Below are 16412 nucleotides of genomic sequence, written 5' to 3' on the forward strand. Positions count from 1 at the left end.
CTGGGCGATATGCCGCAATGCCTGCTGAACGATTTCAGCAGGCATCCGGCTCCGGTCCCCAACCGGCTAGCGGTGGGGACCGGAATTCCCACGGGCGTATGGATACGCCCTGCGTCCTTAAGGACTCGGAATGCAGGGCGTATCCATACGCCCTGCGTCCTTAAGAGGTTAAAGGGCCAGCGCACCATTAATTGGTGCCTGGTCCAATCAGTTCCCAATCACTCCCTACACATATAAACCCACTTCCCCTTCCTGTCCTTACCGGATATTGTTGCCCTAGTGCCCTGAGAAAGCGTTTTGTGTGTTCCCTAGCCTGTGTATCCAGACCCTTTGCCGTTGCCCCTGACTACAAATCTTTGCCGCCTGACTTGACCTTCTGCTATGTCTGACCTCGCCTTGCCTTGTCCTTGTGTACCGCCCCTGTCTCAGCTGTCAGTGAGGTTGAGTCGCTATCGGGTGGAACTACTTGGGGGTTACCTGCCGCAGCAAGTCCATCCCATTTTGCGGCGGGCTCTGGTGAATACCAGTAACCCCTTAGATTCCATTCCCTTGGTACGGCCCACGCCATCGCCTCACTGACACAGAGGATCCACTCCCGTGTCCTCCCCGCATACCAGTCCGGACCCTGACAAAAGCACTTGAACCTTCTTTGTTTCTTGAAATCTCTTGTCAGGATGCCTCCAGGCAGACTCCAGCAAGGCTTCAAATTCAGCATGGGAGCTGATCATCTTGGGTGCCGGACGGGCACGATGAAAGGAAACTTCTAGGACCGCGTCCGAAGTTCCTGGGTCCTCTAGGTGAAAGGTGTCTCTTATGGCCAAAACCAATGAGTCCACCGTATCGGTCATGTCTGTGCGGTCTTCTGAATCAGAGGCAGAAGCAGAAGTCTCATCAACTAGTTCTCCAGGGGAGGAGGCAGCTTTAGAAGAAGGAGACACTGACCTGGTGCGCCGTTCTGGGGACTCAAAATGGCGACTCGGGGAGCGTCTTCTAGAAGAGTGACGCTTGCGGGAAGACGTAGCAGAGGGGCGATGCCCATGAGGGGAGCGCCTACGTCTATACAAAGACTCCGGAGAGGAGTCAGAGGAATTACCCCTATTACGCTTGTGAGAGCGTTTAACATAGGGTGAGGGAGAGAGAGTGTCTCTCTTTTTTTTTTTTATTCTTTTTTTTTTTTTTTTTATATATATTTTTATTAACATTTTCAGAATCATACAAAACCAACAGAAACCAGAGATGACATCAATGTCAGATAGAGAAAAGCATGGAATGCATCATAAGACATTTCAGTTACACATAACCCTACTAATAAAAAGGTGTCTCTAACTTCTAGCTAAGAGAATGTGCAATTTCAGAAGTAAGACAAATGGGACCAAAAAAACAGTCCAATCCCACCCTCTCTCTTTCAGCCCCCAAAAACATTTCCCAAAATGCAATATATGTACAACCATGTATTATCGCCATCTTCCACCCCCTGACCCCTAGGGGAGAACACCATCCATCAAAATGGTATGTCTAGCTGAATTTAGCTACCTGGTAGTTCTAATGCTCCCAAGGTGCCTTTAAGAGACTCCATAATGTACCACTCTGTGTGGCGAAACGGTCTGACTGTCAGCGATCCCCGAGGAGTCAAAGTGGGTGATAATAAAGGATTTCCACTTCGCAAAAAATGTCTTAGCACCCGAGTTATGATGACGTTCAGCGTCTAATCTGTCTATCCCCAAGAATAACTTTAATTGAGTTATTAGTAGACCAAAATCCGGAGTCTGTGCCTCCAGTCATTTTAGAAAGAGGCATCTCAGTGCTACCAGTACCACAATATGGACAATACGTGGGATGTGTCTCTCTCTCCCCTCTCCCCCCTCAGGAGGTCTGAATTGGTGAAATAACAGGGCCTGCGGAGTGAAAGGGAGAGAAATCCGCCAGTTGTCATGTATATATGTGCATACCATCCGCCAGTAGTCAGCCGAAGAGGGGCAGTCCCAGACGCAGAGATATAAATTTGTTAGAGATGCACCACACTTGGGGCATTTGGTGATCCTGTCAGGGATGGTAGGTGAGGGCAAAATATTAAAACCATATAGGGCCGCGTGAGACAATTTGAAATACGTTTCACACCACCTCTCATTAATGACCTGCTTACGTATTACACCCCACCCATTTAGTATGATGTCGTGTATGTCCGGGTTCCCTGTCCATCGTTCCCAAGTACTAAAGACTCTCTTTGGGTCCAACTTGAGAAGACGATTCCTAAGTGAGGAATAGAGTGACGAGATAGACGCCCTCCTAGGCTCCAGGCCAATGACATAGTCAAGAGGATGGTTAGTAGCCTCTTTGGAAAGGTCTCTCAATCTGGACGAGCAAAAAGAGTAGATTTGGTTGGCATAAAGTAGATGAGATTGTGGAAGATTATATTTTTGTAAGATCTCCTTAGGTGATAACCACTGGTGAGTGTCTGTATTCACAAGATCCTCCGCTGATACAACCCCTCTAGCTTCCCATAGATTCAGCCATGATGAGGTATTACAATGTGCTAATGTAGGGTGACCCCGTATGGGCATCCGTTTGGAAAGAAGGAACGGAAATCTGTAAGCCCTGAGTGGAGACGACGAATGTCGACATGTTTCAGAAGTAAAGGAAGCGTTTGAAGTGGATACAGGAGGCGAGGAAAACTGATCCTTTTAATGAGGTGACAGCGGCCCAGAAAGAAGCGTGGCAAATTTTCCCACCGTTTGAGTTCCGTGGAAATTTTCCTCAAGAGGGGGGAAAAGTTGAAGGAGTACAAAGTGTCAGGTGTGCGCCCTATGTGTATCCCTAGATATGTGATGTGTGAGATGTTGACTGCCACCCATAAATGCCCTAAGGAGGACAGTGCTCTGGGGTTCCCACCCCCCAATGGCAGGAGGGATCTCTTAGAGGCGTTTACCTTATAGCCCGTGAAGTTGCCCACCCTAGTTAGGAAATCTAAGATCCTAGGGATATCTCTCCCTGGTTCATTCAGGTAAAGTAGGACATCATCAGCGAACATGGATAATTTAAGCTCCCTGGACCCCACCATGATCCCCTCATATACATCACCTGAAAGCAGGGCATGAGCCATAGGCTCAATTGCCAGGTCAAACAATAACGGGGACAAATGGGCATCCCTGTCTGGTACCTCTCAATAGTGATATAGAGGTGGAAAGGAAACCCGGGGTGTAAACTTTGGCTGTTAAGATCATTATAAAGGCCAGATAGAATGAAACTGAAGGCTCCCGTAATCCCAAACTTTTTCAGAACCAGTCCCAACGAACATTGTCAAAAGCCTTTTCGGCGTCAAGAGTAAACAATGAAGGGTGGGTAGCTGGCCGGGACTGGTGCCGAACTTCATCCATTACCGCCAATACCTTTCGTATGTTAGTAACTGCTGATCTAGATTGTACAAAACCAACCTGGTGATCACTTACCAGGCCAGGCAGAAAGCGAGCTAGTCTGTCTGCCAATATCTTTGAGAGTAGCTTGACATCCTGATTGATGAGTGAGATGGGACGATAAGAACCTGGGTCTAGTGGGTCTTTGCCCGGTTTAGGTAGCACCTTTATGTATGCTAGTTTGGCAGCTTGGGATAAACATCCCGTGCGCAATACCTCGTTGAAATAGGCGGTCAAGGGGGGGGGGGCAATTTTATCTTTTAGGAGTTTATAGAATTCCCCTGGGTACCCATCAGGACCCGGGGCCTTGCCATTTGACAGGGATTTGATAACGTGGCACACCTCATCTACCGTTATTTCAGCATTAAGCTCCTGCCGTTGGTCTTCTGACAGGGACGGTAAAGCCAGATTATTCAAAAAGCGTTCACCTTCCCCATCCGAAGCTGGTGGCGCAGCATATAATGTAGTGTAATAGGAGCTCAGTATAGTATCAATCTTGTGTGGGTCGTGATGGATTTGACCCTGTGAATCTCTCAGTGCCAGAACGTCCCGTTTTATTACCGTGTTTAAATAAGTCTACTTCAAAATGCAATCTATAAATGCATTCTCGCCTATCTAGCCATAGTTCATATGTGTAACCAAAATTATGGCACAGTACAGTATATATTATAATTAGGGATCTATGATTCCTATATATAATTATTACATATGGCCCACTATACACTCCTTATACTGAGAATATGCACAAAAAATGGGATGGAGTACTAGATTAATAAAATATTATGACTATTAACAATTCATTGCATTATAAAAACAAGAACGAACATCCTGAAAGGGAAAAGCCAACTTGTGGTGGAAAGAGGGCGTCACTCCAGAAGGTCCACAATGTAAACTACAGTATTAGACACATTACATACCGTATAATCACACCTGTTCATTCTATTGCACAATCCCATAGAGGATATACCTCAACAACTATAAAGTGCTTAGAGACAGTATACATACCAATAAACAAAATAGACATACAAATGCTAGAAGGACCGCTGGAGAGATGCCACACCCAGGACGAAGGACAACCCGAAACGTACATTGGGGTGGCGTCTCTCCAGCGGTCCCTCTCTCATTTGTACATCTATTTTTTTTATTGGTATGTATACTGTCTCTAAGCACTTTATAGTAGTTGAGGTATATCCTCTATGGGATTGTGCAATAGAATGAGCAGTAGTGCAATATATGTAATGTGTCTAATACTGTAGTTTACATTGTGGACCTTCTGGAGTGATGCCCTCTTTCACCACAAGTTGGCTTTTCCCTTTCATGATGTTTGTTCTTGTTTTTATAATGCAATGAATTGTTAATAAAGTCATAATATTTTATTAATCTAGTACTCCATCCCATTTTTTGTGCATAGTTCATATGTGGAACGTGCCTCCTGCCACTTGATCTTATTTGGCGGAGTGGGCGAGTCAATAAAGCGTGAATACGCAGCAGACAGGGTCCTTCCCGGGTTTTATGATCGTGTCCACATCGTGTCCTTCCCGGGTTTTATGTTTCAGGGAGGAGCAGTATGCCATAATTTTGCCTCTCAAATCCACCGTAGCGATTTCCCAATAAAGGGCCGGATCATCCCTGTGGGCAGCATTATAAGTCTCGAACTCCACCCACCACCCCCCCAGGAGGTCCAGAAATTAATCATCTTTGGTCAAATAGGAAAGCGCCATAAGTAATCCGAACCCCTGGGGCAGGATGGCTGCAGCTCCAAGACTACAGGAGAATGGTCCGATAGGACCATGTCCTGAATATTTGTCTCAAGTAGGCTGGTACACAAAGAAGGGCTAATCAGAAAATAGTCTATGTGCGACCAGGTGTTGTGAACATGTGAGAAGTGGGTATACTCACGAATGTCAGGGTGGAGATGCCGCCAGGCGTCCCACAAACCCGTTTGGTTGAGAAATGGGGGGAGAACCTTGTCTCTTTGTCGGATGATCACTGGCGGAGTCAACGCCCCTGACCTATCCAAATGTGGGTTCGCCACTGTGTTCAGATCCCCATCCAGCAATGTAAGTGGGCCCGCTGTGCGACTAACAGTGTCAGCTAGAAGGTTAAAGAAATAAACGTTATCATCATTTGGCGCGTATACATAAAAAATATCATACCTGACCTGCTTGCTCTAACGTGACATGAGACATGCGCCCCTCCGAGTCATGTTCATGAGAGAGCAACCGGTGAGGAAAAGATTTATGTACGAGCATCAGCACTCCTGACCTGCCCTCCACTGCTGGTGAACCCATCACCTGGCCAACCCATAGCTTCTGCATTCTAGAAAAGTCATCTTCCGTGAGGTGAGTCTCTTGTAACAATACAACATCCGGGCATAACCGTTTTAAGTACCTCAGGATGGACATGCGTTTTTGTGGTGATCTCAAGCCCTTCACGTTTCAGGATATTATTCTACACATAGCGACTACAGACCCCGACTGCTACTGGGGCAGGGGGAGAGAGAGCACAACTGTAATGGTAAGTGATCACTCAACTCGGGGGAGAGGAAGACGGGAGTACAAGGAACATATGTGAGAATACCAGACAGACGAGAGGACAAAATGAAAAAGCTCGGGGACATCAGAGTGCCCCGCAGAGGTTCCATTACAATGCAAGAGAGCCACATAGGGAGAGACACCACAATGGGGAGCAAGAATGAGCAAAACAAAGTGAAACATCAAAACAAAAGAACGAAGAATAACAACAAAAAACGTAAGAACCCAGAAGGAGTAAGCGCCCGTGATGGAGAATAGGCCGCCATCAAGTGGGTGTAGGACTTCTCTTTTTTCAGGCACATAAGGAGACTAGGGCCCCCACCCCACACCCCTCTGAACTACAGAAATAAGTGAGGGCTCCCTAATAGCAAAGAGGCTAAAACCTGCGTTGTAACCCAATATAAATCCACTGTTAGTTGAGGTGCATGTGCCTGTCTAAAGCAACAAAATAATAAACATTACCCCCAAAGTAGTGACATGGTGAAGACTCAATGATAAAACGTCATACTGAAAAGATAATATTTAGAAATAATGAAAATAACCAGTTCCGGCAGCAGTGCCCCTAGCCATCTAACTCATTGAAGAAAATAAAAAAGTACTCAATCTGGTCAAGAGGAGCGGCTACTGCGGCTTCTGCTGCGTCTTCCCGGCGATTTTCTCCACTTTCTAGTATCGCCTGGCGAGCGGGCGCGGTCATCTCGTCGGCGAAAGGATCTGGAAGTTGGTTCTCCCCTTTCTGCTGGAGGTGAGGATCGACGAGGAGGGGTTGAACGTGAAGTGTGAGCAGTGGGGGTTAACAAATCCTGGAGAGCTGCTTCCGCTGCCTCTGGAGTTTGATAAGTTTTGAAGGAGCCATCATGCAGAAAAACCTTTAGGGTGGCCGGATACTGTAAAGCAAAACGTCTCTTCGCCATATACGGTGTGGTGCGTATTTTGCTGAAAGCCTTGCCATGTTTTGTTACTTCCGCAGAAAAGTCCTCAAAGATCAATATTTTTCTGTTGCGAAAAGTTAATGGTGAGGACCGTTTACGGAAAGCCCTGAGGATTTCAATTTTATCATTGTAGTCCAGCGAGAGGTGGTCTCATCCAGAGACCATGAATGGTTAGGTTGTAATTGACCTAGACGATGTGCCCGCTCAACTCTACATTTATGTTGCAGGCCTAGGGCTTTAGGGAGGTCATTCTCGCAAAATTCCTGAAGATCTGACTGAAGGAGGGATTCACTGACCCCCACTAAGTGGAGATTATTGCGGCGTGATCTGTTTTCCAAATCATCTAGCTTCTCGCTAACATAGCATAAAAGTCAGTTTTAGCTTGCTTTAACCTAGTAGCCAGTCCACTATTTTCTCCTTCCAGGGCTACTATGTGTGTTTCTGCCTCTACCAGTCGATTATCCTGATCTTTCACTGTGCTTTGCAACTGCGTCAGCGTGATCCTCAGTGCGGATTCCAGTTTGTTGGATAGTAGGAGCGATTAAGTGTACTAAGGCTGCTTCCAAGGACTGAAGATCGCCCGGGCAATTCAGTATAGTTTCGCAGAGGTGGGGGGGGGAGGTGTAGATGGGGTAGCGATAGGTTGCGAGGCTGTAGGCTGCGTGAACAGAATTTGGCTATCTGCCACCTCCATCCCCATTGATGCAGAACGATGGTCAGTGTCCATGTTTGGGGGAGTAGGCAACACGGGTGCTGGGTCAGTAAGTGTCAGTGGCCCGGAGGTGAAATGACATAAAGTCCCTTTGTTAAAGCGGTCCATAGAATTGCTGGTACATCTGAGGCCGGCAATCTGACAGTGATTAGATAGCTAGTAAACAGCTGAGAACAGAGCGGTCTCAGAAGGTATCAGTAGAGTATCAGGTGGTATATGGAAAACAGGCACTGAGTTGTCCAAGACTCTTAACTATCAGAGGCACACTGCATCATCCCCCCAGTAGCCATTAAGCAAACAGGTGGACTGGTACGTAGAAAGAGTGCGGACAGGCCTTGAAATGTCCCCCCTTGCAGGCAGCTTCAAGCAGGTCCCCGGTAAGCACTATGGTGCAGTTCAGAAATTTAGGGTCACAAAGCTGTATATGCCGTCAATAGCCCCTTCACAGAGGTATGGTGGGGACATAGAGGATATGCTGGGCCCCGCTCACCTTTATGTCACAGTTGCCGTGTGCCGGGGTTCCCCTGTAGCTGGTAGTCCGTGCGGCGCGTTTCCGTCTGTGTTGCATACAGTAATAAGCAGTCTCACCGCTCCGCTGCAAGGAGGAGAGATGAAAGATGGAGGCGGGCGGGAAGAGCTGCTGCTCGTGCTAGCGTGGTCTCCCTCAGCTGCAGAGGATCCGATGGACGGTTCGGGGCCGGGGCCGGTATGGGGAGGCACTATTGAACTAGAATTCCCCTGCGAGCCGGTGTTCTCTCTGCGGTGTGGTGACCTGCTGCGCTGTTCCGCTGTTCAGAGGGAAGATGGCAGCTGGTGGGGGCAGCGGGAGGCCGCGTCAGCTGCACCTGTAGCGTCCGCTGATCCGGAGGCCGGGTCACCCCACTTCTCGTCTTTGGAGGCCACGGAAGTCCGGACAGAGGGTCTGGTGCAGAAATAGCGGGGTCCAGAGCCGGTACAGTGCGGGTATGGGGTGTAGCGTGAGGGAGCTCCGTCTCCTAGCTCCTCACATGCCCGCGCCGGAACCGGAAGTCCTCAAGCGAGCCTCTCTTGAGGAACGGTGTAAGGAGGACCTTTTCAAGGCAGTCATCAAAGAACCACAGAATGGGAGACCTGCGCCAAGTCAGAGAGAGGGAAGACACCCATATTGGAGGGGCAGCAGAGCCCACTGGGTCTGGGGGGAGCATCCTGAGTAGGAATACCAGGGGGGGTCAGGAGGTGCAGTGGTGCTGGCGGAACAGGTGGGTTCAGCAGACCCAGAGTCTCACCAGCGTCCGTGAAAGAGAGAGAAGAAAGAGAAAGAGAGAAGAAAGAAAGAGAGAGAAGAAAGAAAGAGAAAGAGAGAAGAAAGAAAGAGAAAGAGAGAAGAAAGAAAGAGAAAGAGAGAAGAAAGAGAGAGAGAAGAGAAAGAGAGAAGAAAGAGAGAAAGAGAGAAAGAGAGAAAGAGAGAAAGAGAGAAAGAGAGAGAAAGAGAGAAAGAGAGAGAGAAAGAGAGAAAGAGAGAAAGAGAGAAAGAGAGAAAGAGAGAAAGAGAGAAAGAGAGAGAGAGAGAGAGAGAGAGAGAGAGAAAGAGAGAAAGAAAGAGAAAGAAAGAGAGAGAGAGAGAGAGAGAGAGAGAGGGAGAGAGAAAGAGAGAAAGAAAGAGAGAAAGAGAAAGAGAGAGAAAGAGAGAGAGAGAGAGACGATGTCGGCGTGGAAATGGCGGCCGCTCTCAATCCCAGTCACATATGCAAGTGCAGGGGGAAGGGAGCGGGTGAAAGCGCTGCCGGCAGCTTACTGCCAAGAAACTGAAAGTAAACTGTGCCCTGAACGCATCGGCACACGATGCGGCCGGAGCACAGGAAATAGGCAGAGTGAGACAGCAGCCGCGGCTGCTGAAGAAAGGACAGAACTGCCAATGTTAAAACACTGGTGTCCAGAGAGGTGCTGACAGTCCTACACCACTGACCAACACCCCCCCAGTTCCCCAATAAAGTAATAGGGAGCCCCTGCCTAGATAGTAAGAGAGGGGGATGAGCAGAGCCACCTCAGAAGTCCACACATAAAAGAGGTAGAAGAGATAATAAAGAGGAGTGGGACAAAACCAGAGGTTGCAAGTTCCCAAAACCTGTAAGAAAAGGAGGGGGGGGGGGAATACTTACCTTAGTCAGAAGAACTTACCTAATGAAGTCTTCAGTCATGAAGTCTTCAGCCAGCTTTTAGTCACCTGCATCATGCCGGGCTGTAAAAAGCGAGACGAGCAGGGAAAAGTGGGGGACCCGGACCCATGAGGTACAACCCCAGGCACTGACCGTTGGCGAGAGGGGGTTGACAGTACATCCACGATGTCTGTGCCCCCTCAATCGCAAATGGGGAAACAGTGAACGCTATGTTCCTGAGTCCCCACATGAAAAAAGGAAAATAAAAGGGAATAAAAAACTAAACGTCCCTAATCTAGAAAAATAAAAAAAAAGTTAGACCAGGTCTGGGGAGAACCCCGGACCAGTGTCCATCTCCTGCAGACACTAAGCTTAAACTGATTACCTCATGTAGGAAGGTATATCCTGCTGGGAGGAGCCGACTCTTTTGGTTTCCTTAGTGTCAAGTCTCCTAGCAACAAAAGCATACACCCAAGGTCTGTGCCCCCCAATGGAGCCAATAGAGAAATGTTTATTTATGTACCTAGTATGGCTATGTTTCCATATTTGGGACTTTTTTGAGACTTAAAACTGCTATTTTTCTTTACCTTAATTCTATTTTTAAAAAAAATGAATCACACTTAGCACCCACACTGTTTAGTTTTATGTCCCTAACTGTAATGACAGTTTACATGCCAAAACACATCCATATTTTGGCATGTATTTCCAGATGAAAACAACCCAAAAAAATAGCAACAAGCCATTTTTTTTGTAAAAAATCATTTTTTTGAGACTCAAAGTGCACATAGCCTTAGTATAGTATTAGTATAGAATGCCCTTTTCAAGAGGTCGTAATAACAAATACAATGTCATTATTAAAAAAAAAAAAAAAAAAAAAAAAAAAAAAAGATAGGTGACAAATAACAAAGGGCACTCAGGTATATAGTTATCATAGCCTAGCAAATTAAGTTGTATATGGTAAAAAAAAATTAAAAAAATTACACTTGACTGACTTTTCAAATTTTTTTTTTTTTTTTTTTTTACAACCTATGTAACTATGATTACAGTGTAACAAAACAAACAGTGTTTAAGGACAAGGAAAGCCTCATCTTACTTTGTGATGTAGTCTGGTGGTTTGCCATTATTATGTCTTTATAATGATCATGGTGTCCTTCTACATACTCCCACTCCTCCTTGGAGAAAAAAACTGTGACATCCTCATATCTTACAGGAACCTGACACACAAAGAGACAAACTCAGTATAACCATGCAATTTGTGAACTATACTGGATTTTGTAGTTCCATTAGCACTCACCCTGTCACGATGACAGCCAAGGTTTTAGTGTGTATTTTCAACTATTTGACTATTTTATTAGGCCGTGCATTTACAATAAATTGAAGAAGAAAAAGGCTAGGCTTTGTGTGCTATTATCACCCTATTTTCAAAGGCTTAGCACAACTTTCTGGCGCACAAAAGTGTCGCAAGTAAACCTGGTATTAAATGATGTTCCTTTTTTTTGTTGTTGTCATTGTTGGCGCTGGACAAACGTGTCACAATTTTTCAAAAGCCATGCCCTACTTCTGAAAATCTGGCGCTTATAACACTGTTATTGGTGCTAATAAAACACTACGGATTACAAAAGTCTTTGAATATTCCCCCTTGTCTTCTGCTTATTGTTAAGGGAGAGTTCTCACAAGTAGGGATTCTCAAAAGGGGAAAACCCCTTTAGGTCACTTAACTGCCTCCATGCACAAGACTAAATACACTGCTCAAAAAAAGAGAACACATCCTAGATCTGAATGAATGAACTAATCGTATGAAATACTTTCGTCTTTACATAGTTGAATGTGCTGACAACAAAATCACACAAAAATTATCAATGGAAATCAAATTTATCAACCCATGGAGGTCTGGATATGGAGTCACACTCAAAATCAAAGTGGAAAACCACACTACAGGCTGATCCAACTTTGATGTAATGTCCTTAAACAAGTCAAAATGAGGCTCAGTAGTGTGTGTGGCCTCCACGTGCCCGTATGACCTCCCTACAACGCCTGGGCATGCTCCTGATGAGGTGGCGGATGGTCTCCTGAAGGATGTCCTCCCAGACATGGACTAAAGCATCCGCCAACTTCTGGACAGTCTGTGGTGCAATGTGAAGTTGGTGGATGGAGCGAGACATGATGTCCCAGATGTGTTCAATTGGATTAAGGTCTGAGGAACGGGCAGGCCAGTCCATAGCATCAATGCATTCCTCTTGCAGGAACTGCTGACACTCTCCAGCCACATGAGGTCTAGCATTGTCTTGCATTAGGAGGAACCCAGGGCCAACCGCACCAGCATATGGTCTCACAAGGGGTCTGAGGATCTCATCTTGGTACCTAATGGCAGTCAGGCTAAATCTGGCAAGCACATGGAGGGCTGTGCGGCCCCCAAAGAAATGCCACCCCACACAATTACTGACCCACCGCCAAACCGGTCATGCTGGAGGTAGTTGCAGGCAGCAGAACGTTCTCCATGGCGTCTCCAGACTCTGTCACATCTGTCACATGTGCTCAGTGTGAACCTGCCTTCATTTGTGAAGAGCACAGGGCACCAGTGGCGAATTTGCCAATCTTGATGTTCGCTGACAAATGCCAAACATCCTGCATGGAGTTGGGCTGTAAGCACAACCCCCACCTGTGGACGTCGGGCCCTCATACCACCCTCATGGAGTCTGTTTCTGACCATTTGAGTGGACACATGCACATTTGTGGCATGCTGGAGGTCATTTTGCAGGGCTCTGGCAGTGCTCTTCTGCTTCTCCTTGCACAACGGCGGAGGTAGCGGTCCTGCTGCTGGGTTGTTGCCCTCCTACAACCTCCTCCACATCTCCTGATGTACTGACCTGTCTCCTGGTAGCACCTCCATGCTCTGGACACTATGCTGACAAACACAGCAAACCTTCTTGCCACAGCTCGCATTGTGCCATCCTGGATGAGCTGCACTACCTGAGTCACTTGTGTAGGTTATAGACTCTGTCTCATGCTACTACTAGAGTGAAAGCACCGCCAGCATTCAAAAGTGACCAAAACATCAGCCAGGAAGCATAGGAACTGATAAATGGTCTTTGGTCACCACCTGCAGAACCACTCCTTTATTGAGGGTGTCTTGCTAATTGCCTATAATTTCCACCTGTTGTCTGTTCCATTTGCACATCAGCATGTGAAATTGATTGTCAATCAGTGTTGCTTCCTGAGTGGACAGTGTGATTTCACAGAAGTGTAATTGACTTGGAGTTACATTGTGTTGTTTAAGTGTTCCCTTTATTTTTTTGAGCAGTGTATATAGACACCTCCCTTGGTGTAACTCTATATAGTCCCAGCATTCCTAGCAGCACTCACCTCTCCAGTCAGCAGCTCTGTGATCTTGTTGGTGAATTCCAGGATCTCATGAAAATTGTTTTTCTCATGAATCCGTGAGTGAGGAGGAGACAACGTGAAAGAAACCTGGTCATCGCCATATGCTTTATCTTCATCACTTATCTTCTTCATGACTATGTAATCCTGGAGAGCATGGAGAGACACATTGGAGGAGATTTATTAAAACCTGTGTAGAGGAAAAGTGGTGCAGTTGCCCATAGCAACCAATCAGATCAATTCTTTCACTTTTCAGAGGCCCTTGTACAAATAAAAGAAGAGATCTGATTGGTTGCTATGGGCAACTGCACCATTTTTCCACTAAACAAGTCTTGATAAATCTCCCCATTGACTTCATTTTATACATTTCCCTTCATTTTAATCTCCTGCAAGATTTATAAAGACATACAGTGATCCCTCAACTTACAATGGCCTCAACATGCAATAGTTTCAACATACAATGGTCTTTTCTGGACCATCGTAAGTTGAAACCAGACAGTCCAGATCTGTGAAACGTGTCAATGGCTGGAAGAACCAACCAATCAGAATGGACATTCACTGGTAAAACCCCTGTATTACTGAAGTGCATGCACTGACTGGTGTCTGGTAGCGCCTCCTACAGTACAGGGAGGTATTACATGTTCTGTACACTTTACCTGTACCAGGGTTATCTGCTCCTTTGGACACCAGGTGAGGGCAACTCCATTACTTTTTTTTAGGACCTTGTGTGTACCCCGAAGAAGCTCCTGTCCTCTACATACACCAGTGTTTCCCAAGCAGGGTGGCCCCAGCTGTTGCAAAACTACAACTCCCAGCTTGCCCGGACAGCCAACGGCTGTCCGGGCATGCTGGGAGTTGTAGTTTTGCAACAGCTGGAGGCTCCCTGCTTGGGAAACACTGACATAGACAGTGATTTACAGCTCCCAGCAGATCTTTCTTAATTTTATATGTAAAGATTTGCTTTATCTGTATTAGTTATCTACTTATTTTTCTTTAATCCTCACTTTTTCCTATTTTTGGATGACATTTTGGTGCCTTTAGAACTAGAGATGAGCGAACTTACAGTAAATTCGATTCGTCACTGACTTCTCGGCTCGGCAGTTGATGACTTAAACTGCGTAAATTAGTTCAGCTTTCAGGTGCTCCGGTGGGCTGGAAAAGGTGGATACAGTCCTGGGAAAGTGTCTCCTAGGACTGTATCCACCTTTTCCAGCCCACCGGAGCACCTGAAAGCTGAACTAATTTATGCAGGATAAGTCATCAACTGCCGAGCCGAGAAGTTCGTGACGAATGGAATTTACTGTAGATTCGCTCATCTCTATTTAGAACCAATTACCAGGTTTCCATAGAGTTATGGACTAAACATACAATGGTTTCAACATACAATGGTCGTCCCAGAACCAATTAATATTGTAACTTGAGGGACAACTGTACATGTGATCCAGAATCCCTCACCTCTCCGGTCAGCAGGTAGATGATCTTTAGGGTGAGGTTTAATATTCTCTCAGCCATATGTTTACTGTCCTTGTCCATTCTCAATAGGCCAATCAAGAGGAGAAGAATGTTTTTGCTTAAGAAAAATAGAGTGAGAAGTAGTCAGAAAATGCATAGTTGATCTTATCACCGGGTTGGAAGTTCTACAAAAAATATTTGTACTAAAAATTATAAAATCATTTTTAATACTGCTACTCATATGCCTCAACATCTCTGTCAAACAGAAGCCAAACAGAGCCATACTTTGTGGAAACAAAATGGGATTCACCGTATTGAGACAGGCAACTACTTGTCTGACAATATCAGAAACAACATAGGACAAGAGAGGTGCTATCTCTAGGGAAAAGTAAACATTTACCTGCCCATTAACCCTTTAAATTATTAGTTTCTGGCTCCTAGTGATGTGAGAGCAGTTTACACATTCTTCATATGCAGCAAAATCCTTACAATAGAGGAGGCCAGCAGACCTGTGGGAGAGATTTGGTCTATCCTCCAGATGAACCATTTATATTAGATCAGTGGGGGTCTGACTACCAGCACCCCCACTAATCGACTTTTTAAAAGGGGCTGCTGCACTCAGAGCGTCACAGCCTTTACACTGTTTACTTGCACTTCACCTGGCTTTGCCAAATTATTTGTAGTAACGGAGCAGGAAACTGCAACATTGTCCTATTCAAGTTAATGGGGCAATGCTGCAAATCCTTGTACTGCAACCACTAAAAGTACAATAATGTAGGTATGACGCAAGAAAATACTGAAGAAGATGCGGCATACTCGCCACTTGGGTCTTTTGAGCTCTAGGGTAGAGATGAGCGAACTTACAGTAAATTCGATTCATCACGAACTTCTCGGCGGTTGCTGACTTTTCCTGCATAAATTATTTCAGCTTTCCGGTGGGCTGGAAAAGGGGGATACAGTACTAGGAAAGAGTCTCCTAGGACTGTATCCACCTTTTCCAGCCCATGGGAGCACCTGAAAGCTGAACTAATTTATGCAGGAAAAGTCATCAACTGCCGAGCCGAGAAGTTCGTGACGAATCGAATTTACTGTAAGTTCGCTCATCTCTACTCTAGGGGCAAAAGGCCAAAGAAAATTGGTGATTTGATTAAAATGTCATGGCCGCCTTCTTAAGCGCCACACCTGTTCTTAGGCTGTATGTGTTAAAGGGGTTATCCAGGAAAAACTTATAGATATATATATATATATATATATATATATATATCAACTGGCTCCAGAAAGTTAAACAGATTTGTAATTTACTTCTATTAAAATATCTTAATCATTTCAGTACTTATGAGCTGCTGAAGTTGAGTTCTTCTTTTCTGTCTAAGTGCTCTCTGATGACACGTGTCTCGGGAACTGTCCAGAATAGAAAAAAAATCCCCATAGCAAACCTCTTCTACTCTGTGCAGTTCCCGAGACAAGCAGAGATGTCAGCAGAGAGCACTGTTGCCAGACAGAAAAGAACAACTCAACTTCAGCAGCTGATAATTATTGGAAGGATCAAGATTTTTTAATAGAAGTAATTTACAAATCTGTTTAACTTTCTGGAGCCAGTTTATATATATATATATATATATATATATATATATATATATATATATATATATATAAAAGTTATTTCCTGGATAACCCCTTTAATACAACTCTGCTCCAATTACCTCAATGAAACTTGGATTCAATACCACACACAACCCGAGGACGCAGTTTTAGGAAGAAAGCAGCTCTGTTTTTGTAATTCTGGATAATCCCTATACGGTTTTACTAGCTGGATGATAAATATGTCCTATTGCCACATAAACTAAACAGTGCATATT

The 16412-nt window shown here is 45.4% G+C and overlaps 1 protein-coding gene across 4 annotated transcripts in view; it reads right to left on the reverse strand.

The window, feature by feature from the left end:
* Positions 1-16412, reverse strand: part of LOC130282781 (oocyte zinc finger protein XlCOF6-like) — a 36066-nt gene that overhangs the window by 17099 nt on the left and 2555 nt on the right. For all 4 annotated transcript variants that reach the window (XM_056531503.1, XM_056531502.1, XM_056531504.1 and 1 more), the window contains exons 2-4: positions 14557-14671; positions 13087-13248; positions 10817-10937 (exon numbers count right to left, since the gene is read on the reverse strand). In XM_056531503.1, the coding sequence (XP_056387478.1) occupies positions 10817-10937; positions 13087-13248; positions 14557-14671 (398 nt within the window). The remainder of the gene's footprint in view (positions 1-10816; positions 10938-13086; positions 13249-14556; positions 14672-16412) is intronic.

This window comes from Hyla sarda, chromosome 7 (assembly GCF_029499605.1).
Source record: "Hyla sarda isolate aHylSar1 chromosome 7, aHylSar1.hap1, whole genome shotgun sequence".
In the NCBI taxonomy this organism is placed as follows: domain Eukaryota; kingdom Metazoa; phylum Chordata; class Amphibia; order Anura; family Hylidae; genus Hyla; species Hyla sarda.